At 43.2% G+C, this 24,625-nt stretch overlaps 1 protein-coding gene across 1 annotated transcript in view; it reads right to left on the bottom strand.

The window, feature by feature from the left end:
• Positions 1–24,625, bottom strand: part of Lrp2 (LDL receptor related protein 2) — a 149,714-nt gene that overhangs the window by 58,484 nt on the left and 66,605 nt on the right. The window contains exons 21-38 of the mRNA XM_055599703.1: positions 23,911–24,192; positions 22,699–22,941; positions 21,495–21,614; positions 21,293–21,409; positions 19,855–20,232; positions 18,508–18,756; positions 17,041–17,252; positions 16,063–16,247; positions 15,199–15,427; positions 14,432–14,609; positions 12,997–13,125; positions 10,112–10,278; positions 9,468–9,611; positions 6,510–6,619; positions 5,872–6,049; positions 3,979–4,192; positions 2,107–2,346; positions 203–391 (exon numbers count right to left, since the gene is read on the bottom strand). Coding sequence (XP_055455678.1) covers positions 203–391; positions 2,107–2,346; positions 3,979–4,192; positions 5,872–6,049; positions 6,510–6,619; positions 9,468–9,611; positions 10,112–10,278; positions 12,997–13,125; positions 14,432–14,609; positions 15,199–15,427; positions 16,063–16,247; positions 17,041–17,252; positions 18,508–18,756; positions 19,855–20,232; positions 21,293–21,409; positions 21,495–21,614; positions 22,699–22,941; positions 23,911–24,192 — 3,564 coding nt within the window. The remainder of the gene's footprint in view (positions 1–202; positions 392–2,106; positions 2,347–3,978; positions 4,193–5,871; positions 6,050–6,509; positions 6,620–9,467; positions 9,612–10,111; positions 10,279–12,996; positions 13,126–14,431; positions 14,610–15,198; positions 15,428–16,062; positions 16,248–17,040; positions 17,253–18,507; positions 18,757–19,854; positions 20,233–21,292; positions 21,410–21,494; positions 21,615–22,698; positions 22,942–23,910; positions 24,193–24,625) is intronic.

Here is a 24,625-nt window from a genome sequence, read left to right as displayed (position 1 = left end):
ACCCACAGTTTAATATTTTTCCTGCTTGATTGGATAAAAATAGAAGAAAATGAAATGATTCTTCCATAATTAATCTGTCAACTAAAACCCTTCATCTTTTTATTTAGTAAGTGCATAGCCTAGTCTTAACTGATCTTATAGATTGTCTAGAAAAACCAATTCCAAATACAGCGATGAAAACATGAAGCTTCAGATCACGTACCTGCTACCCAATCCACTGCCACACCCCGGATTCCATTTGCTCCTATGCCATAGGTAACAATGTTGCTGAAATTGGATCCGTCGGGTTTGATTCTACGAATTCCGTTAGCGGAGCTCACAGAGCTGCTAAAGTCACACCAGTAAACGAAGCCGGAGGCAACGTCCACATCTGCATGCAGAACATTTCGTCCTAGAACATTTGAGAGAAATCAGCCAACCTGAGCTGTCACTTTCGAAATCTCCTTTCCCCCATTTTTTTGAACATTCATTAATTATACAAACTAACGTGTTCCATTATAATTTTTAATCCCCTATTATCATATCCAGCTCCTCTCTACTGTTCCCTTTCCTCTGCTTCTTAATCTTCGTCTACTCATCTATTCCTCTGAATCATTTTTATTATTATTACTACATGTATCCAAACATGTAAATATATAACTTTGAGCTGCTGAGTCTGTTGAGTGTTGTTCATATGCACTGACCCTATAGTGTTATTCGGTGGCCAGTTGGGGAGGCTCATCCCTGGGAAGACTGATTCTTACCACTCACCTGCTCTCCCACTAAAATCCAACTCCCTGGCCCACCGCCCCACCCATTATAAGTTCCAGGTTCATCTACAGACACTGCCTCAATAAATAAAGGGTACAGTGATCAAAGTTACTCTCCGTACTCTGCGTGAGTATATACACACTTGTACACACACACACACACACACACACACACACACACACACACACACATATAAACCAAACACCCTGAGTCCAAGTGTTGGAGCTTCCTGTTAGGGAAGGATATTGCCAACAAATGTGAAAGAATGACAGAACCAGAATATCACCATAGAAGAGCATTGCAGTCGGGATCACCAGCAGCTGCTGAAGCCAACGGTAAAAGCTGCTCAGGGAACAAGCAAGTTCTTCATGGAGCCCAGGTCAAACATAATAGATAATCAAGGGCGGGGGGGGGGGGGGAAGAAGGGCCTCTTTACAAAGCAGCGGCTCAGGGTGAACACCTTTGCTCAATTATTGACAATGCGCTCTGAGAAGACTCCAGGTCAAGGACACAACACCACCCTGTAAAGTATTATGCCCTCTAAGTTTGGTTCCTTTCTGTGGTTGGTTTGGTTTGGTTTGGTGGTTTGGCAATGCTGGGGAGCAAATTCATGGCCCTTAACGCTACCACCGAGCAAGGAAGCACTATTCCACTGAGTTCCACCAGAAACCCTTGGTTTTCTGAAACAAGTATCCTTGCAGGAATATTCTTGCTTACTCCTTATGGTGCTAGAAAACCCTTGGTTCTTCATGTTCTCATTAACTGCCACACACCTTGGCTTAATCCAAAAGGTATTGTTTATATATTCACAGTACAAAACCATAAAGTGCATTTAAAAATATGATTATTAAGAGCCAGGTGTGGCGACACATACCTTTAATTCCAGCACTTAGGAGGCAGAGACAGGTAGAACTCTGAGTTCAAGGCTAGCCTGGTCTACATAATGGGTTTCAGGCCAAACAGGGCTACATAATGAGACTTTAACCTCAAAAAATATATTGTGGATTCTGCCATTATTATGTTAAACAATAGGTTACCTTCAGCCTATACCCTGTTAACATGACTACAGAACAATTTTCCTAAACAACCATTCTGTACCACTTCATGAAAACCTTGCTATGCTTTAATATCCCTTTAATCCTGTGACTCTCATGAAGCAGAAAAATCTGGCCCCATTAGAATGCAGATTCTCTAGCCACAATCCAGAATTCTAAGTGAGCAAACTCCAGGGATAGGACTGGGCTCATCTCTGAGCTTGATAGCCCTCCAGAAGATTCTGATGAACTGAGGTTTCTCAGCCACACTGAAGCTGTCACCAGATGGAAGCAAGCTTTACTAATTTAGGAGTTCCCATACCTTGGCCAGTCACTGGCACCATGGCCTCGGAGTGATCAGACAACACCAAGCTGAAGCCTCTGATTGCAGGCAGCAGGGAAACGACGATGAAAGAGCTATATGCAGAACAGGAGCGACCATCGGGGTTGAGCTTAAACCCACTGGCACAGGCACAAGAGAACATTCCGCCTGGTACGGGCAGGCAGATCTGTTGGCAAGCATTTGGGTTGTTGCTACAGCCATTGGGGGAGTCAGCAGCATCTAAAAAAAAAAAATCCAAAATCAGTCTGTAACCTTATGTGCTTGGCTGTCCAGCTCATTTTTTTAAAATTGAGTCAATCAATTTATTATAAAAACAATAAATACATAATAACTAGATAAGCAGGTTAAAACCCATGCTGAAAGACAGGAATTTATTGAAGCCCCCAAATAGCACTAGAAGGAAGGACTACAGAGCAGATAGAAAATGAAGCATTGCTGCTTTTTATTTTGTTCCCTTCCCTAAAAAGCATGCAAAGATTCAAGATGAAAGAAATCTACATAGTGGCTTTTTGGCCCCTTGCCTTTCAACCTATGGGATAACAATACTTAAAAGACGTTTTTAATCAAATGCAAGCAATTAAGAAACAGAATAGTTGGTTCCCTTTGGTTAGATATTAAAAACTATAAACTGTCAAAAGTGAAAAAGAAACTCAATATTATCAAGCTAATAAAATCCTGGAAGTCAGAGTTCAAGATCTTACTCACAGTAAGACCCTGTATCTTACTATGATATCTTACTGTCTTACAGGTGGACTAAAAATTAAGACTAAAAATTCTGTGATAAAACTCAGCAACAACTACTTTTCTTTTTCTTAGGCATAGAGCAATAAACAAAACAAAAGAAGCAATTGCCCTTCATAGAGGCTCTATTACAAAAAGAAACATGGGCAATGAAAAAACAGATAATATGCTGATGGATGCTAAAAAGTAAAAGCAGACTAAGTATGAAACCTTAGAAGAGCTGGGCTGTGGTGGCACACACCTTTAATCCAAGCACTGGGAAGGCAGAGAGAGGTGGGATCTCACAGGCTAGCCTGATCTACATATTGAGTTCCAGGACAACCAGGGCTACACAGAGAAACCAAGACTCAGAAGAAAAATAAAAATTAAAAAAAAAAAAATCTCATGTGTTCAAATAGATGGGAGCCTACTATAGAGGGTTCTCTGAAAGGTCCACCAAACAGGGGATTGAAGCAGAGGCTGAGACTCACAGCTAAACTGGGTAGAGTGCAGAGAGTCTTACAGAAGAAGGGCGGATAGAAGGACATGGAGGGGACAAGAGACCAACAAAGCTAAAAAAATCTGAGCCCAAGAGGTCCTGCAGAGATCAACGTATCAACCAAAGACCATGCATGGACAGGACCTAGACCCCCTGCTCAGATGTAGCCAATTGGTAGCTCAATCTCCATGTAGGTCACCTAATAAGGGGAGCAGAGGCTGTCTCTGCCATGAACTCGGTCGTCTGCTCTTTGATCACTTGCCTCTGGCGATGCGGCCTTGCCAGGCCACAGAGGAAGAGGATCCAGGCAGTCCTGATGAGACATGAGATGGCAGAGGAGGAAAACTCCCCCATTCAGTGGACTAGGGGAAGGGGACAGCATGGGGGGGGGGGGGCTGGGAGAGTTGAGGGAGGGGCTTCAACTAGGATATATAATGAATAAATTGTGTAATAAAAATAAAAGTACGAGAAAAGAATGGAAATTCTGGCCTTTGAGATGCCAGGTTAGTCATTGACACTTAACTGTCAAATACTCCAAGTAATTCTGCATACTTGTGTATGTACCAGGAAAGGGGCTTCTGGATGTGAGTGTGCAGACGTGTAAACACACATCACACACGACAAGCACTCACTTCGTCGGTGGTAAACCCGAAGGCCCCTCAATTTCGGAATGTTGTCTCTCAAGACGACTTTGTTGCCCCCGGAGGACTTGTCGACTCTTTCAATGACCTCATACTGCTCATCAGAGTAGTAAAGGAAGGGGCCATGGACCACAAGACCCCATGGGTGGGCGAGGTGGTGGACCAGGATCGTCCGCTCTGTGCCGTCCACATTTCCTCTTTCGATCTGCAAGACCAGAACACTCATTGTTTCACCGAGTCGCAGGGAATGAAATAAGAACATGTTTAAATGAACGTTCTCTTGCCCATCTGTGGCACTCGACCCTTCCTTCAGATTTCTCATGCCTGTTATGGAACTGGGCAGAGTACGCTTGCCTTTGACTGACTTGCTCACCAATCCACAGCACACTTAAGGATGTAGAGACATGTCTGAGCACGCACCACCAATACAGCAGCTGACAGACATTGGCTGTAACATCTTTATCCACAATTTCTTTAATCAGGATTAGGAGTTGTGTCCCCCCAGAATTATAGGACAGCCCTACTGTCCTATAGGAGAGCCAAGCATGGCACTATGGTGTGAAGCCAAAATGGCATTTGTCCACCGAGAAACAAGTAGATTGCTCGGCAGGGGGAGAGGGTACAGGGGGGTCGTAAGGTTTAACTTGGGTCCAAAGCCTGTCACTTTGCACTTTCTTTGCACTAGCAGCCCAGTTGGGCACTGCCGACAGAGAGGTCTGGGTAATTCACTGCCTCACAGATGAGGGAACTCAGAAGGTTATATGCCAGAAATGACAGAAATTCTAAAAGTCTAGAATAAAGAAAAAAAAAATCATGAACCTCCAGGCTGCCAGTGACTAGAGAGAGAAGCGCTGAGGCAGCTTCTCCAGGCCAGCTGCTCTCAACTGGGCGAAAATCAAACCTGGCAACTGTGGTTTCACAAAGACAGTCATTTTAGAAAAACATGAAGAAGAACTCATGTTTCTAGTGGGATGGTAGCCAACAACTCCACTCATGGCCAGAGGGCTCAGAATTGTGGCGGCAGCAGCAGAAGTGTGGACTTTGGGCAGATTAATGATGAAAAAGCATGGACCTTTGATGATTAAATAAGGAGAAGTATTTTTTTTAAGAGGCAGGGTATAAAGCTCACAGGTTCAGGAGGACAGAGTGGGCACAGTCCAGGGAGGGAGGGAGCTGATGAGTCCTGTCTGACCATACTAACTTGTATGCAGAGACTACACCATGGGACAAGAATTCTGCTTACATATGTGTTGCTAGCCTTACATGTTTTTATTGTGTTTGGGTATGGGTATATGTACCACCCATATGCATATATGAAGGTCAGAGCACCCAATACTCTTTTTTAGCAAGTGGGTCTCAGGGATCAAACTTGGGTCGTATCTGGTGACTACTGCATGATTGTTAGAGTTAAATCAGCATCAGTGATCTAAAGTCCAGAATATGTTTAACATATAATCTGGCCATCACTATTACTGAGCGCTTCCTTTGTCAAGATTACTGACATAGCGGCAAAAGCCAAGTCTCAAATGGAACCTTACAGTGCACTTATGGCAGAATAAAGGAGCTCCCTCTTGGAGTTTAAAATCATCAGTAGAGGAAATCTCACGTGTGTATTGACCATGTCTTTAGCTGCTGAGCTAGGACAAGTAAGAAATGGCAAGCGGTGACAACTTATCCCAAATGAAGCCGAAGGTTTTACAGGAGAAACATAAACATCATTCTGTAAGGAGTGTCGAACATGCTGGAAACAAATGCAGGGCAAGACTAAAGCAAGCAGAGGACCGTCGAGAGGAAGGGCGGTAATAAGACCCTGGCTCGAGCTACACGTCCATAAACACACGGCGGTTCACACTCCCAGTAGTGAGGAGCTAGAGCCACTCATACCACGCCTGTGCTGGTGACCGCCCAGTAGAGCTTCTGCTCCTGGATGTCCAACGTGACCACCTCCAGGTGCTGCATGTTCCCAGTGAAGAGAACTTTCAAAGATGTTCCGTCCATGTTCGCACTTGCGATCTTGGCAGGAACCCCGCTGTTTGTCCCTTGGTCTGACCAATACAGTTTCCTAGAACCATGGAAAAAAAAAAAAAAAAAAGACCAAAAACGTGAGGGCTTCCTGAAACAGGAAACATAGGAGGGCCATGCCACGGAGAAGAGCGTTTAACCAGTGCTCTGCTGGTGTCTCTACAATTCTGTTATCTGGGGGCTACATGTCATGGATACTGAAGATGGGATGGTAACGTTGCCCATCTACTCAGGCTTTAAGGACTGTTAAGTCAGAATGTACTGTTCCGTCTTGTATTGTTTAAATCCTGAAATTCCTGCCTGTGGGGCATTAAGCGTTCTTTGCTTGAACTTGAAGACACAGATTGCTTCCTTCCCATTCAACACCATCCAGAGTTACTGCTCTTCCTCACTGGGGCCTACACTGTTCAAATGTCACATACCCTACGGTTTGAAATGTTAACAGGGCACTTCCATCAGACTGGGTCATGACACATACTGCCACTAGGTATATCACTCACCCACGTGCAGGATCAACAGCTATGCCAATCGGGAAACCAGCGCCAAGAGAGGTGCCATCATCGGTAATGAGCGTTTTTCCATACCTCACGTCTCCCTGGAGTGTCAACACCTACGGTCCAAAATCACGTATTAGAGCTTATATTTCTTTCATGGAAGCAAAGACAGATGCGCCACAAAACTAAAGCTAAGGCATGGCCAGGAATGATGCCCATAATCTCTAGTTGTGCTTCTGTCGGTTCCCACTTCCTCTTTCCTGTCTGGCGCTGGGAGGAATAACCTCAGCAGAAATCAGGGCTGGAGAGATGGCTTAGTGTTTAAGAGCACTGGCTGCTCTTCCAGGAAACCCTGGGCCTAAATTCTCAACATCCACATTCTGGCTCACAAGTGCCTGTAACTCCAGTTCCAGGGGATCTGACGTTCCCTTACTGCCTCTATGACACTTCTCAACCAATGAGTAAACATACAAAAAAACATATAAAGCACTACCTGCTGCTTTACATGTAATGTCTTTTTCTGTAAAACTGCTATTGGGTGCAAATAGATTACTTATGTCTGAGTTTTCCCTTTCTCTTTCCCTCTATCAATAACAAACACACACACACACACATACACGCACACACGCACACGCACACACGCGCACACGCACCTGCTATCTTTCTCCCTTACTCTGCCCCCTGTCTGGCATCTCTAATTCCTGCTTGAACTACAATAATTTTTCTCATTTCAAGTTGCCTCTTTCTGTTACCATCTCCTACCTTTTCTGGGCCTAGCAATCTTCTTGGGTCACATTAAAGTCTCTTCTCCTTGACTTCTATTCTACCTCCGGATCTCTCACACAGCCACCCATAGGCTGCATTTTTAAGCTGCACATTTTTTCAATGACTAGGCATGCAGCTACCCCTAGTGGAAAGCAGGCTCTTCCGCAGCCACTCCTACTTTCAACATGGAATGAAGTGTGATCCACCCATGCTGGAACACCACAGATGAGCAAGCATCATACCTCCTTTCTTCGCATTCATCAGGAAGAACTGTAAATTACTTAAGAAACTAACCAATACAAACCCTTGGATGACCAACCTCCCATTTTTTTAATACAGTGCTAATTTGTACCCTGTTGCATAAGGTAACTCGGTACCGTGAAACATTTTTACTTAATGAACTATGGGGTTTAGCAAGGTCAAGCCACTTGTCCAAGGTCAAACAGGTCGTGTGTTTTGTTTAGTTTTGCTTTGGTTTTTATTTCAGAGTTTTTGTCCCTCTGCCTTTTCCATACTTCCTTTTCCATACTTTTTTTCTAGAAATAGCTATGGTCATCCTTCCAGGTGAGTTCAAATAACCACTGACAAGCTTTGCACTGACTGACCCCCCACCCCCCAAATAGCACTTTGTATTTGCCATGATGGAGCAAAATTATTGGTTTGAGTGTGGACTACTTAAAAGGAAAAACAATGTTTTGCTCATCTTTGGATATCCAGGACCAACCAGGCTACTGATCGATACATTAAAAAAAAAAAATTACTAATATCTGTTGAATGAATAAAATACACAAGGGAAGTAGCCACAAGGCCAGGCTGAATTGGATGCTGAGCTGGACCCTTCCCACTTTATCACCCTGCACTGGAGGCTCAATTACAAGCCAGGTTTCTGCAGTTCAAGTGGCCTTGACACTTGATACACACACAGGCACGCTCAGTGGTTCCCCAACCCGATGTTCGTTTTACCTGTTGCTGCTGGGGACCTACTCGAAGCCTTTGGACAATTGAAAGCAATCAACCAAGTCACAGGAAGAGAGTGTGCTCAATCACCGCTTTCCCCTGAGGGCCTCAGGCTTGGCAGGGAGATTCTCAGCAGCACACCGTGTTTTGATGAGCTCCAGATTATGAAAAGTGCCTTCCTGCACTCATTCCTGGCACTGAAGCCAACCGCTTCTGCCATTTCCTTTCTGTGGTTGCTTGCACAAAAAGGCTTGCACCAGATGGGTCCTCAGGGTCCCGTCACACTGTTTGCTTTGAGGCATTCCACTGACTGGCATTTGCGCATACTGCAAAACTCTCACTCACCGTGAACCTCTATAGCCGTCAGATCATTGCGAACTTGTAAACTATAAAGAACTGTCCCGCTGTGGCCTCTAGCAAGCTTCTGTCCACCTTTCTCTTCACCAATATGACTCTCACCAAACAAACCAAAGAGCCGCCATCGACTGATCAGCTATGTGTCAACTCTCAGGTCTGCTGACTAATCCTCTCATAAGCCCTTCTTTCCCCCTAGGAACTCACTTTCAAAACTAGCATGAATTCATATTCCTCCACATGCTTATAGTTGTCCCAGAGTGGAGAAAGCCAAAACCGGAGACATGGGCTTACTTCATGTGATTTCAATCCTACCCTGCGTCTAGAATGTCTTGTGGGAACTGAGATACAAAGAGCACTTATCTCAAAGAAGAGAGGAATTAGAATTGAGTTTCTGTTTTGTCTTTCACTGTTATAAAAACTACCCTGAAGCCATAGTGTGATTTTTATCTGAGAACAGAGGTAGCTATAAATTTGGCTGATAACTGATACAGTATTTCTTCTATGGTTTTAATTGGCATATGATATAAATTAACCAATATCCTTTATAGGGGCACAGGAGAATTGAAAATTTGTAGGAAACAACACAGAATAATAGAATGTTCTATTAATTTCTTTTTGTAAGGTGGTTTTTCTTTCCCTTGGAGTTGCTGGTATATTTGTTGTTGTTGTTTATTTGCTGTTGTAGGTGGTTTTGGTTCTGCTATTTGGGGGAGGGGCTTGCAATAAGATCTCACTCTGACATCCAAGCCAGCCTTGAAATCATGGCAGTCCTCCTGGCTAAGCCTCCCAGTACTGGAATTAGAGGTGTGAGCCACCTTCCCTAAGAATATATTCTACATGAATCTAAAAGCAATGTTTGCACCTGCATGACATTGGAAGCCTTACCTCGATGGACTGGCTTCCAGGAGTGGTATAATAAATGTTTCTTGATACCCAGTCTACGGCCAGGCCCAAAGAAGACCCCAGCAGAGACAGAGAAGCAAATACTGTCCTGTTGCTGCCGTCAGTTTTCACTCTGTGAATTTCACCCTGGGAAGAAAGACAAAGGAGGTGAGCTGGGCTGGACAGGCCCTGTACAGACGCCCTCTTCTCTCACTACAGCCGTTCCCAGCTGCCAGCGTTTCCTCGATACTCCTCACTCGCTGGAAAAAGCAAAGCTGAGTACCTGACCTTTCAGGAGACAAGCTCACTGTACAGAGCCTTAACAAATAAAGATTAAAAGCACATTTTAAAGTGTCTCACAAGTCACCACACAAGGCAGACAGCATCAAACACAAAGATGGTTTCCTTGCTTCTCTCTTTCTCCTGGCTCTCTTCCCATTCTTACAGATTGCTTCCATGAAAAAAAAAAAAAAAAGGAAAAAGAAGAGTCTCAAGCAGAAGGGTGCTGGAGAAAGATTTGCACCAGAAGCAAGAGATTCTAACCCAAGGCCCCCAGTAGCTCCACCAAGGGCCTTTCTGGAATTCCCTGAAAGAATGAATGCCGCCTTAAGTAATGACCATATACACTGAATGTATCCAAAACTTACCGGATTCTCAACCCAATAGATGAACTGCTCTGAGTCATCAAACTCAACATCATAACCATAATGCACCCCTGGTATGGGAATCATGGCGTCGTTGCTCTTCTCCTCGGGATCAAGGGAGATTCCAAAGATGATACTGTCCCTTACAGAGAGCAAGAAAGGCTGGTCTCCTGTAACGACAACAGTCTCATTACGCCCTTACCCATGGCGACAAACTATCAGGATTTGAGTCAGAGAGCTCTTCTCTCTCCGCAGACAACCTTAACAACAAACAACTTTGGGTCCATCCTCAGGGAAGGTGGAGGGGTGAACCATAACAGGGTGAGCAGCACCTTGTCTCCTGCCTCTCCGGTAGCATTTAGTTAATACAGCATCCAGTTAATCCTTACTGGATTCTAATTCACAAAGAAGCACAATTACTATTGTGCTCAGTTTTATCACTGTTGCATATCTAGAACTTGACAGAAACCTTGGAATAAAAGAGCTACCCAAATAAATACCTGCGGTTCTGAGGATGGAGAAGTAGCTAGGTCAGAGGGTGCTTGCCTTGCATGCAGAAGACCATGGGTTCAATCCGTGTGTGTGTGTGTGTGTGTGTCTGTGTATGTGTGTCAATGTGTGTCTGTATGTGTATGTGTCTCTGTGTGTCTGCATGTATGTGTGTCTGTGTGTATCTATGTATGTGTGTGTAGTCAATAATAACCACATAATTGAATGGATAGAATTCACACAATGGAATTTAAAGTATCTTCAAAGGTTCCCCAAATATCTAGTGATGACATAAAGACCCAGATTGCATTTACCATTCCTGAGTGAGTATTTGGGTGTGTAGCTACACTTTATCTACTTGGTTAGGTCATCATGGGAAGTATATTTCTTACATAAGTGTAAGAAAGTTCTCATTCTAATTTTTAAAAAATAAAATTAGGAAAAGTGAGTACAGAGAGATGGCTCAGTGGGTGAACGTGTTTGTCACACAAGCCTGACAACCTGAGTTAGAACTCTAAAACCCACAGTGAAAGAAACAACTCACCCTTCTAGGTGGTGCCCTGACATCCACACACAATGGATGCTCCCGTGTACACAGGCACACAAGTCACAACATATATACACAAACAGACAATAATAATGATTAATAATAAAAGTGTGTGTATATATATATATATATATATATATATATATATATATATATATATGCAGAAAAGAAACCAAGAAATCCCATCATTCCCTCTATCAAATAACTGCTATTGGTTTACAGATGCTTGCTTTTTTCCAGATTTTTTTAAATTGTTGGTTTGGTTCTCTAGACCAATTTCCAGCACTTGAAACAGATATCCCAAGGTTTGTGTTGGACAAGCAAGGTGTTTTCTTTCATGTCCAGTGTTAGGCAAGCACTGCCATTCCAGTAGTTTAGCAAACACCGCTGAAGGCAAAGGAGCAACTAACCAAGGGAAATGTTTATCTACCTGTAGTCATTCGTTTAAACTTATTGGGGAAAATGTGTAACTTTTCTTAATAAACATATATTGGTAGTCAAGCCAATTAGGGAAACCAACTAGGGAATACTAAAGACCACTTCCAAAGGCAACCCTGAGAAAATCACAAGTAGAATGACAACTGATGCTATTTAGAATCACTGTAAGAGCCTGGTAGTGATGGGGCCTGCCTTTAATCCCCACATTTGGTAGGCAAAGGCAGGTAGATCTCTGTGAGTTCGAGGAGAACCTGGTCCAGAGAGTGAGTTCCAAGCCAGAGAACCACCCCCCAAAAAAAACGTAGAATCACCCTCAGATAGTATTGTGAATAATATCAATGGTACCCCCCCCCCCCCCATGAATAGCTGACAATCTTTGGTGAAAGAATTCTTTGTATTTAAAATATCTTTGCCCAGATTAATCTTCTCTGAAAGACTCAAGGACACACTAAATTAAGCAATGTCAACAAGGATTAGTAATGTAATAAATCTCTGAAGAAAAGCAGCAAATGTCCATCGTCATTTGTTGTAAATATTACCAATAATTAAAACCTTTCATCACAAAAGTATGATGGCACAATGTCACATATGTGGATGTGGATGTGGCTTCGTCTTCGGTAACCTCGACTGTATAACCTACAAACACTATGCATGTCCTGAATCCATTATCTGCTTTCCATGAGAAAAACCTACTTTCCCCATAGATTTGGAGATGTAATAATTAACCACTTAGTTTCAACTTATCTCTAGCAACTTGAACAGATTCAAAATACATTCACTCCTCCTCCGCGAGAAAGAGGCTGAGTAACTTTTTAAATTTCTAATCAATAAAGGATAAATATACATTCTTGAAGAAATCATTTCTCTTTCTCTTTGTAATCTCCACAGCACTGGACATAATACTCCACAAACCCTTCAATCAACCCGCTAAGATAACTAAGATTAAGTTGCTCAAATAGCCACTTGTAATAATTCTCACAGAGACAGCACTTAGTACTAAGGTATCAGATAATAACAATAATAGTAACAATACTGAAGTTGGAGTCATAAGATCCAGGACAGATCACGTCACTGACAGTTTATTATAAGAATTTTTAAAAGTGAAGCAATGGACCTGAAAAAAAAAATGGCTGGGCACAAACGTCAAGAATGTCTACCTTCTAAATGCAGAATTTGAAAGTCACTCATCAGAAAAGTTAGGTATGAGAAAATACGAGGTTAAAAGTTGTTTAACCACATGTAACATTAGCTCCACAGAACCTACTTCACAACTGAGACATTCAACTGAATCACCCCACAGAAGGTACCCACAGAGCATAATGGGAAATGCCATGCTCGGTTTCACCTACAAATGGGTTGAGGGTTTCCACAGCCTAGCACCAACTATAACAGGTGATGGAAAGAACACGCTTACCTCTCACACAGTTGACAGAATCGTCAGAGAGGTTCCATCCTGAAGGACAAGCACAAGAGTAATGTCTAGGCGGCTGTGCAGAAAGCAGGCAGAGATGGCTGCAGGAGGCAGAGGCGCATGGATTTGGGGCTGTGGGAGAAAGAAAGGAATGCATGCTTCAATGCAAAATTGCCTACACAACAGAGCACAGGGTCATGGTCCTACCCAGAGCGCCCAGCGTTGCAAAAGGGAATGCTTGCAGTCACCTTTGTTAAGAGGCACAAGGGAGAAGGATGATTGTGGCCCAGTCTATAACCAGATCATGACGTCACTGAATTATCTAGAACTCATGCCATAAATACAATGTCTCCCGGTTGGACCTAAAAGCTATCTTGTTGCATGAAATGAAAACAGGTTATATGTCTGCTGTGTGACCTTGATGTCTACCCGGTGATATTCTTACTTTGCTTAGAGAGCAATCTTCCATTTTTCCACATCTTTGCGTGTGCCAGTCCTTAAAAAGAGGACTCTGTGTACCATCTAGGCTCACAGGGTGTTTCTAGATCCTGTTTCATCTACATATGGCATACTAAATAATCTATTCTTTTTCTCTCAGACACACACGGATATATATATATATATAATATATATATATTATATATATTATATATATGATGTATATATAATCTTCCAGGTACCAAACAACATTCTAAACAGTGAAGATAACACATAGAGTACGCACTGTAGAAAGGAAATAGAACCAAATTCATGTTGGAGATGGCAATTTCAGAATGTGAGGAACAGTATGAGAGGAGGGCGATCTCAGGTAGCGTGATGAGGAGTAGCTTCTCTGAGGAAGTGGCATTTGAGCAAAACCCTAACCGACACAAGGCAGCGATTCTGACAGAGACAGAAGACAGATGTTCAGGACAGGACGAAGAAGGTAAAAGGTCAAAGCTGAGGACTCGCCTGGTGTGTCACTGGACCCTGATGTAGTCCAGCGTGGTGAATGTAAGCCACAGAAGAGACAGGGCCAGACTCTGAGTGTGAGACACGACTGCAGAGATTTGAGGAGAGAAGATTATAGGAAGGTTAAGTGTTCTCCCTCCCGACAAACAGAAAGATCGCCACCACGACCAAACCTTTACATCACCTGTCCACCCACACCCCATGCATAAAGGCGACAAGGCAGTGGCAGCATCATGAGTCGCAACAGTTAGCAGCTTAAAAAGGTCATAGAGGTAACAGCTAATTGCTGAAAGAAATGATGTGATGAGGACATGCTATCACCACCTACAAGGGACTACTTCCCTTGTCATAAATAAAAGCAACAGCAGTGCAGGGGCCGGGAGGAGCATGTAGCACTGTGCTTGGTGAAAAGAACATGTATGCCCTTAGCATGTCCAGAAGACGTAGTGACCATACTCTTCCCAGGAAGGCTGTTTCTATCACTTACAAGATGGTTGCCTTGAAGGATGGATGGCAACAATCCCCAGAGGCTGGTGAACGCTGTACATGACAACAGACTGGTTCCCCCCATGCCACTTGTTGGCCTGCATAACCTGCCAAGTGCCACGGTCAGTCCAGTACACAGAGTCTTCAAACAGAGTCAGAGCGTAAGGGTGGTGGAGAACCTGGGAAGCAGAATCAGGCAGTGAGACCTCACCCAGAAATGGAGGAGAGGGATGACGGGTCAAGGAGATTTTTCTCAGCACTTAAATACTGAAGGCGCTGGGAAGCAGCTAATGCAAGTGTCTACTTTGGGAATGACACTGGGTGGCGATTTTTTAAATGAAAACTGTTTCAGGGCTATTTCTGCCACGTGATCTGTTATATTGACAGCATATGTTACCCAAAGACAGGAAGCCTCCTCTTGGGACTCCCTCCAGTCACAGGAACTAAGCTGTGAGAGCTCTTTGGTAAATTCCATATTTTTCTGCATTGGCCAATTTGTAAAACTTAAACAGAATTCATCGAATTAAACAATATCAAACATATAATACGCTCCAGTTTCATTGAGAAATATGAGTCTAGTTTATTCACTTTTTAAGCCCTAATTTTTAAAGCTATACAAGCATCCACAGATCCCGCAAGGCATGTTGGCTATTAAAAGACATGGTACAATCTGACTATGACTAAAATAAACATGCTAACTTTCTTGTTAATAACAGAAGGTGGATAATACCCCGCTGTTGTTAAATATGAACTTGACTGCAAACTTACCAAATCACTGGCAATGACCTGCCTTCGATTGTGTCCATCATAATCACAGAATTCAAGGTAGTCAAGATAGGCATCCATGAAGTAGATGAGTCGGTTGGGGTAGTCAATACTTAGGCCGCAGGGCCAGTAGATCTTGTCCTGGACAATGACTGTGCGCATGGTACCATCCATGCTGGCTCGCTCGATGCGTGGGTGACGGCCCCAGTCAGACCAGAACATTAGATTGTCACTGTGAAAAGAGGAAATATATATAGGAAAGGTAACTCCCGGTTAACACAATTCAACACATGGTCATTCCTCTCTCTGTGATCATAGTGCAACCACAAGCCATCTGGATGTCTTTAAAATGTTCATAAAATAGGCGTTGCATTATGACGTGGAAATGCCCCAAATGCCAACAATCCACAGATAAATTTTTGTCCTTGCCTATTTATCCTACAAGTTTTAAGTAGTCAATTGCTTTCTCTGTCTTCAGGGATTCGTTATAAATATCACTGGTGTGTAATAACTCACTCTCTGGAGATTTAGCATCGTGTTGAATGTGAACTGTCTAATTCATGATTCAGTAGAAAACAATGTAACTTAAAGAATCTACATAAAATCTAGGAAAGATTTTTCAAAGGTTCTGAAGTACACGAAAGAATTTCTTTCTTCCTCTTATACCTTTCAGGCAAAGGTCTCCTCCTTATAAGGCTTAAAAGAAATCTCTAGGAAATAACATGAACTGAAACAGAAACAGCCATTTAGTTGTCTCAAAATCACAGCTAAGAGGCCCACCTATGGGACAGTATTATTACATGCCTTAATTGGGAACCTAGCACCGATTCAATACCTCATGGCTAAAGTAGTAAATGTCTTTCTTACCCCATTCTAGGATCTAATGCTAGTCCCCTAGGTTTTGTGACATTTTTGCTAATCAGCACTGTCCTGTGGCTTCCATCAATTTTAGAAACTTCAATTGTTTCAAGAGCATAGTCCGTCCAGTAAAGGTTGCGACCTATCCAATCTACTGCAATCATTTCCGTCACAGAGAGACCACTGTCATGTACCTACAAACAAAAAGATAAGAGGTGAATAATTAGAAAGAATAAATGGGAGTAAACATGGAAATTATATGCAAGTCTAGAATAAGAAATCTAACATGTTTGGTTTGGAACAATTTGTCTCCCAATGTAGGTAACCAGTTAGCCAATTTAGGAGTAAAAATATAATGGTATATTTAATATACCATCAAATGATATGAGATAGCTGTATTCATGGGTGGTTTCATTTTGATTTTAAAGCATCTGCACTTGCTAATGGCTCTACCGACGTGTAACAACTTACAGTGTTCACTAAAGAAATTGTCACTACTGGGGATGAAGAAACCAACTCAGGGGGCTGGAGAGATGAGATGGCTCAGTGATTAAAGGCATTTGTTGCTCTCAAAGAGAACATAAGTTTGTTTCCCAGCACCCACACGGCAGCTCATGATTGGGGATCAGACAGTATCTTCCGGCCTCTCCTAGAAACCACACACGTGTGACTTACACTTGGACACATAAAATAAAATGGTTAATCAAACGAACTCAGGGAGATGGGCTGAAAAGCGTAAGTCAATGAAAGCTCAGTGAAGCAACTCCTTGACTCTCTAGCACTTTCCTCTCCTCTGATCTGTGAAAGATTCACAAAGTATCTGCGTCACATGGCATGGAATTCAGCCACATGGAGAGCACATCCGCAGGACTGAAGTCAGGAACAGCCAGACTTCTTGAATATGATGCATAACCCTGCAAGAGAGAGGGCGGGACCTTCTCTTGGTGAGGAACAATAAATATAGAAGGGCTATAAAAGAGCACCTACCACTCTCTTGTCTGTTCCATTTTGAAAAACACTCCAGGTTTTCCCCTGCCGTATGTCAGACCAAAAGATGCGTCCGGTGACCGAATCAAAATCAAGAGCAACCACAAAAGAAACATCCTGGACCAATGAATAGATGTTGTGCACGTGGGCAGTGATATTGTCTACGATGATTTTGTCCTGACTTGCTACAACTAACAACTGACTTTCAGATGCTGGAAATCAGGGAGGAAAAAAGAAAAAGAAGCTGTCAATGAATCTGAAAGAAAAACATTTAAAGGGTCTCTTCAACATCTTCAACATTTGTGTGATACCAAACTAGAGAAATGGGGGGATGAGGAGGGTAGGACCACATGAATCAATCAATTCATCCTTAACCTTGTCAGTTGCCTAAGCCCTTCCATCCTGACACCCCTCAGCTCATCAGAAGCTAAGCAGGGTCGGGGGAACCTTATTCATTGATGTTCGTTGGCATGTAAAATAGTTGTTTTATGAAAAAAAGCCTTTTTTCTTGGATTATTGCAGCGAGCATCTAAGTACCAGCCTGGAATAAGCTATCCTTACATCCATCCTTGTGCTGTTTTCATTATAATTTGCTATCTACCTTAGCAGACTGTAGGCTTGATTCTTGGCAGGATTCAAGTTTTGTTTTGTTTTGTTTTTCCTAAAAGCATTAGTTGCAGCAGAGAGTTCTGTCTGCTAATATTCCTTTCCCTCTTTTCTTTTTAGAATAAGTCACATTTAGGTTGGCCTAAGGCTACTCAGATAGAGTCATGTCTCTGCCTCCACTGCAGCTGCAGTAACCAAATGACTAATAGTATATCAGTAGCAAGGATATATCCACTTCCAGATTACATCCTTAAAAGGATGTTTCTTTTCCTAGCCTGCTTTCTAAGAGAAAGAAAACTTGATGGATCTTGGGTGGAAACCTCATGATAATATGAATCAGTCTGTCCCTTAGACTGCTGTCATCCAACCTACTTGAAAAGAAAGGAGCTGGGTAATCGTGGTACACACCTTAATCCCAGCACTCAGGAGGCAGAGGCAAGTGGATCTTTGTGAATTTGAGGCCAGCGTGGTCTACACAGTGAGCTCCAGGACAGCTAAGACTACGCAGAAAAACCCTGTCTTGAAAAACCAAAAAGAACAAAAAAGAAAAGAAAGTCTTCCCTTTTACATTGGTATTTTTGAAGCAAAGCCTTATGTAGCCCAAAGCCCAGGATGACCTGATCCTACCTCCCAAGTGCTGGGCATCTGCCTTTGTATCCTACAATAAAGGAACTTTTAAATCCTCCTCTGGTTAACCACTTTGAAAACAGCTGGATCAATATTCTAACATCGAATATATTCACTTTCATATAGGTCAAAAGGCATTGAATAACCTGGCTGGGGGACGAGTCAGGCTTCCACCCTGGAGAGGCTATATATTACATGTCCTGGTATTAGTTCCCTCGTAAGCGTAACAATTACCTGCAGCTTTGCAAGTCCGCCCGTCACTTTCCAGTAAGTATTCTGCATCACAAGCACACCGGAAGGAGCCTCTCATGTTGATACAGTGCTGGCTGCAGAAGCCTGGAAGTTCACACTCGTTTATATCTTCACAGGTCTTAGTATCATTGGCAAGTTGGTACCCTGACGGACATATGCACGTGGCTCCAAAGGGCCCCTGGACACACTGGTGGGTGCAACCACCATTAAAATGTGAACAGCTGTCCTGGTCTAGAAGAGAGTCACAGGGCAAGAAGTTAGACGTTCCTGCTTTTGGGGGTTTTTGTTTTGTTTTGTTTTGTTTTGTTTTGTTTTGTTTTAACTCACTCCAGTGTAGTTCTCCTAACCTGAGTTAACTGAGAGCCACAAGCTCTTTGATGATCTGTTTAGTATCCTCTCTGAATTGCCTGTGGATATAGCATCCATTGGAGCACCCCCCCCCCCAGTCTAACTCCATTTACTATAGTGAGAGAGCCCTGACGAAATATTTCTGGGATCACGAGGCCGAGCTGTCATTGATGAAGCAGGGAAACCTAACTTGCTCCCTCTGGAATTCTCCAAGCTAACTAGAAATGGAACTATGGGTCTTAAATGTTTCACAGGAGAAAAGCTGGAAGTGGAGGGGAGGACACAGACTCGCTGACACACCGTCATCACCAGGCCTTACTCGTAGCAGCAACGGCTGCTGCGGCTCAAAGCCAGGTTGTATGCCAGGGTATGGAAATGCCCCCTACCGCCATGAGCACCAGGACTTACGGGTAAAGAGTCAGAACACAGGGCATGCACTAGGAGGTGAGGTCACAGGGATTAGTACGAAGTCAGCATACGCATGGCACGCGTGAGCTCAGAAAAGTCTAGAACAGTTCACAGTCATACCTTGCTGGGGTTCGTCTGAGAGTGAGCGTTAATCAAAGAGGGAGGAGACAAGGGACAGTAATTAGGATCACATGCCAATCAGAGCATTTTAATCACCGCAAAAACAACCCCCTCCCCAGATTTCGTTTGTTTGATGACAAGTTCGGATTAAAATTAGAAAAATCTTCAAGTTAGAAAAGTTTATGAACACATTACTAAGAGAGCTACATTTAATTTGATGATGTGATGTCCTAAACAATGACATACGAAGAAGGGAAAACACAGACACCAGTGCAAAGGAACGAATGAGAAGTTATTATGCAGTCATGGTTTATTGGAATTTATCTTTGTTCCTACAGGGATATATAAACTCACAAAGGAACTACACTCCCCTCCCAAAACACTACACGGGACTGAGACAATCTGCTGTTCAGAATGAATGTGTGGCCAGTGAACCGTGATCATAGAACTTACTGCAAAGTGGGGACTCATCAGTCCCATTCGGGCAGTCAAAGATGCCATCACAGAGGGCACTCAGGTTGATACACGTGCTGTAGCCCGGGCACTGCCACTGCCAACTGGGACACTGAAAAGGCTGAGTGGGGCAGTCCTTCTCATCACTCATATCCCTGCAGTCATTGTCCCCGTCACAGATCCATGATTTGTAGACGCAGTTCCCATTGTCACAGAGAAAATGGGTTGGAGCGCAGGTCTTAGGGACACAGCCGTTGTGCTCATCAGATCCGTCGATGCAGTCTGGGTGTCTGTCACACTCCCAGGTGTTAGGGATGCAGGTACCATCTCCTTGGCACTGAAACTCGTCTGGGTGGCACATGCCAGGAGGCCTGGTTGCTAGAGAGAGCAAAGGCACATGCGTATTGCTCTTGTAATTGCCATTTCTGATCCTTTTCGAGATACAGATTCAGAGGAGGTTGTTCTGGACTAACAGTGGGTTTATAATAATGATGAAGACAGAACCAATACGAAAGGTCAAATGCTCTTGCATATTGCGGTACATGGAAATATTTAGGTGTGGCAGATTAGTGGATCCAGTAACAAACTATGCACAGGATATACTCTTCCATCAAAGTACAAGTCAGAAAAAAACTTCCTGGGTTTTTTTGTTTTCCTTCCATTGATGAATTTATATACTTCCTTTCTGATTCCCTGGGATTGTCTAAATGGCAACTGTTTAAGCAAATGTTCAGATTTTCTTTTTTACAGATAAAATAAATGCATCTCACACAGACAATAGACAAAAAGAAAAATCATGTTATCATGGGTCCCTAATCTGAATATAACAGAATGGGGTCACATCAGACTTACATGGAGTCGCCCTTAAATCCTGAAGGATTTTAGAAGGAGTTTACTTGCTTTCTAACTAAGCCATTTCTAAGGCTATCTGCCAGGGGTAATTACCTTACCCCTTTCTTATGGACAGGCAACAACTTGCATGAATGAGGCAATCCCACTTAAGGCATATACAATTTCTATTCCATAGCTTGACTTCCCAATTGAGATGTCAATGGAACTGCATTCAGATGGGGCTAGCAGAATGGCTAAAGCCTAAAGATTCACATAGTGACAAAGGAGGCCTGGAGCCCGCAGACTGTCTTCTGACATCCCCTATATACTTGGCATGTGTATGCAACCATGTATGTGTACATGTCCTTGGAATGTGAAAACTAAGAAAAATGTTGAAGGAATTAAAATTCGAAATGTTCATTTATATAACATGTAAGTCATTATGCGGTAATATCACGGCATGTCAATATCTCATTCTCTTAAGAACATGTTGAGTTATGTCTTTCCCCAGCTTGTCCAAATTTGAAAATAAAAGAACTATACAGTAATACCCAATCGTAAAGTAAGGGTGCTTCTGTCTGAAATACACTGTCTATGAGGTACTTACGACAGCCTGCCTCGTCAGAGTTGTCCTTGCAGTCATAAACCCCGTCACAGCGGTATCTGACGTTAATGCAAGAACTCCCATCAGCACATTTGAACTGCGAACTCGTGCAGTTTAACACTGAAAACGGAAGAGAAAAGCATTTGAAATTAAATCCAAGGTAAACGGAGGACACGGCGAGGAGAAGGTAAAGCTGTCCACTCACCACAGCCTGCCTCGTCAGACCCATCAACACAGTCCTTGTCCCCATCGCAGACATACAACGGGCTGATACATCGGTGGTCAGGGCAACGGAACTGTGTAGGTTGGCAGGTGGCCGAAGCTTCTAGTGAGATACAAAAGCAAAGCCAAGTTTATTTTCTGTTCAAAAACTTATCTCAGTTCTGTGTGGTCAGACTCCTTCAGACCAGCAGCAATATTAAAGCTAAGAATTTTCAAGTTTAGAAAACTCGAATATAAAGACTCCCGGCAGAGGCAATCTTGGGAAACAGAAGACATTCATCAAGGAATAGCCTGGTGCCGTTTCTCATGAGTCTGTGACTCTCCCAAATCTGAGGAGCAGGGTCGGCTCACCACGAGAAGCAACAGTGCTAGAGCGAGGCACGCAGGCCGCCCACCCACCCCACCAAGTGAATGAAAAACATGCGCTCCTGGAAGGCAAAAATTATAAGGGCACAACTCTTCCGGGAGGAAAGTGAACTTCCTAGTTCTGTAACCAGTACAAGATTTTAGTCCTGACAACCCTGCTCCATCTTAAACTCTTGTTTAACAACAAATGGACAGTGTTAAAGAATGAGAACCAGTGAAATGAGGGAGGGGAAGAGAGACTGACTGTATCTTTATTCTGTGTTAAATGAAAAGAAGAACAGCCAGATGCGTGGATGCTTACAAGGTGCTAGGTAAACTGATTTTTGTTAAAAATATACGTGTGGGACGTGGGATGTGTGTATGCATGATCATATATGCATGTTAGAAGGCACGCGCACTTGTGTATGTGCGCGTCTGCTCATGCATGTGTACTCATGCTTGCGATGGCCGAAGGTTCGTGTCATCCTCCATTGAGTGTCAGACCTCATTGCTCCACCCTTTACTGATTGCAGCAGTTAGCTGAGACTATGGATGTGCACCACCACATCCAGGTTTCTTGTTTGTTTGTTTGTTTGTTTGTTTGTTTTTGTTTATAGTTTCTCTCTGGATGCCTGACATCTGTGTTCTGCTTTGATAAGGCTCGATACATCCAACATGGATGAGGCTACTGATATCTAGAGATTGACAAGAAGGAGACAACACTAGGAGTCTCAGAGGCAAGAACTCAAAGCCTACTACTACACATACTACCACTCAAAGTAGATTTTTTGGGTCTACATTTGGGGTGACCAACCCAGGGACCTCATCAGCTCAAAACTCACGGCAGTTCTTTTCATCTGATCCGTCAGAACAATCATTGTCTGTGTCGCAGAGCCATTCTCTTGGGATACACATGTAATTGTCGCAGGTGAAGGAGGTGGATGGGCAGGTTGAAGTCGTACTAGTGGGGCAGTTTTCCTCGTCACTGCCATCTAAACAGTCATTCTGTTTGTCACAGCGCCACTGGCCAGGGATGCACTGCCCGCCGTGGACACAGGTGAAAGCCGAAGACGAACAGGAATTATCTACAAACAGTCACAGAGTCCTCATGAAAAGGTTTGCTTAGTCACACTCTCATGAGGTTGTTCCTGGAGAGACCAAGTTCTTCTCACTTTTCCATACAGCTTCACACAAAATAGGGAGCAGTGGGAGAGTGGTTTAGGTTTGATAAATACAAAGCATGATAGATCAACTATCTATAAACATCTATCACCCTACCTACCTATCGATCTATCTATCTTAAACTGGACTTTGAGAGATATAGGAATCTTCCCAACACTACAGCTCAAGTTGGTACAATCCTTGTCTCATCTCTACCTTCCTCCTGCAACAATTTCAGGAAAATGTACAACTTTTCAAACAACCCTTCTCTCTCTCTACAGGCATGGGTTATTACTGCTGCTGGCCTCATTTTGAATAGATGTTTCTAAGGATCTCAATTGTCTTCATTTTTTTTTTTTTTTTTTTTTTTTTTTTTTTTTTTAGTGGGATCCTTGGGCCTTCTGCAATGGTAATTGTTAGAACTGAAACCGCAGGGGCGAGAATACCATCAAAAGAGTGGAGAGATGGAGACCCATTCCACCCCAGTTCATTGCACTCCAGAGGGGGATTAAAACATACTCAGGACATGATGTTATCAAAGGTACAGCTGCCAGTACCTGTTCTGTGATACGGCTCCCTACACTGCAGAGCAGTATCTCTACGAGTGAGCCCTATCCTCAGCCCTGATTTGACTTTTTGAAGAGCTTACCCAAATGAACAGAACTGCATGGGGTAATGTCACAAGAATTTTATTGATAACAGTCTAATCTATGACATTACTGATGACTCGTGTATTGCTTAACTTTCTTTGAAGGACATGTTAACGAATCTTATATTCTGAGTAATACCTCGGTGATATTTTCCCGTGCACATAGCCCGTGCTTTTATCATTGCTTACGACCACTCCTCTGTCCTGGTCACCTCCGCAAACGCTCCAGCACGAAGATACTCACTGAATGCGCCACACTGAAGCTCATCACTGTTATCATGACAATCGTCCACTCCATCGCAGCGGAATACGTTGGGCACACACTTGCCATTGTTGCAGGCAAATGAGAGAGAGCCACACTGCGGCGTGGGCGGCTCACGGGCTGGGTCGCCCTCACAGGTCATCTGATCCCTCTGAAGCCTCATGCCGTAGGGGCAGCCACACACCCGCTGGAAGTTTGGTACTGGGAAGCAGAAATGGCTGCAGTCGCCGTTGGGATGGGTGGGCTGACTGCAGTAGTTGGACCCTGGAAACGCAAAAACAACTAGGTCCGAACTTGGATTTGTGCAGGAAAATGAAAGAAAGAAAGAAAGAAAGAGAGAGAGAGAGAGAGAGAGAGAGGAAGGAAGGAAGGAAGGAAGGAAGGAAGGAAGGAAGGAAGGAAGGAAGGAGAAAGAAAGAGAGAGAGAGAAAGAAAGAAAGAGAGAAAGAAAGAAAGAAAGAAAGAAAGAAAGAGAGAAAGAAAGAAAGAGAGAAGGAAAGAGAGAGAAGGAAAGAGAGAGAGAGAAAGAGAAAAAGAAAGAGAGAGAAAGAAAGAAAGAAAGAAAGAAAGAGAAAGAAAGAAAGAAAGAAAGAAAGAGAGAAAGAAAGAGAGAGAGAAAGAAAGAGAGAAAGAAAGAAAGAGAGAGAAAGAAAGAAAGAAAGAAAGAAAGAAAGAAAGAAAGAAAGAAAGAAAGAAA

Source organism: Psammomys obesus, unplaced genomic scaffold (assembly GCF_907164565.1).
Source record: "Psammomys obesus unplaced genomic scaffold, mPsaObe1.curated_primary_1811, whole genome shotgun sequence".
In the NCBI taxonomy this organism is placed as follows: Eukaryota; Metazoa; Chordata; class Mammalia; order Rodentia; family Muridae; genus Psammomys; species Psammomys obesus.
Note: the sequence above shows the minus strand (reverse complement) of the source record. Positions and strands in the feature narration are given on the sequence as shown.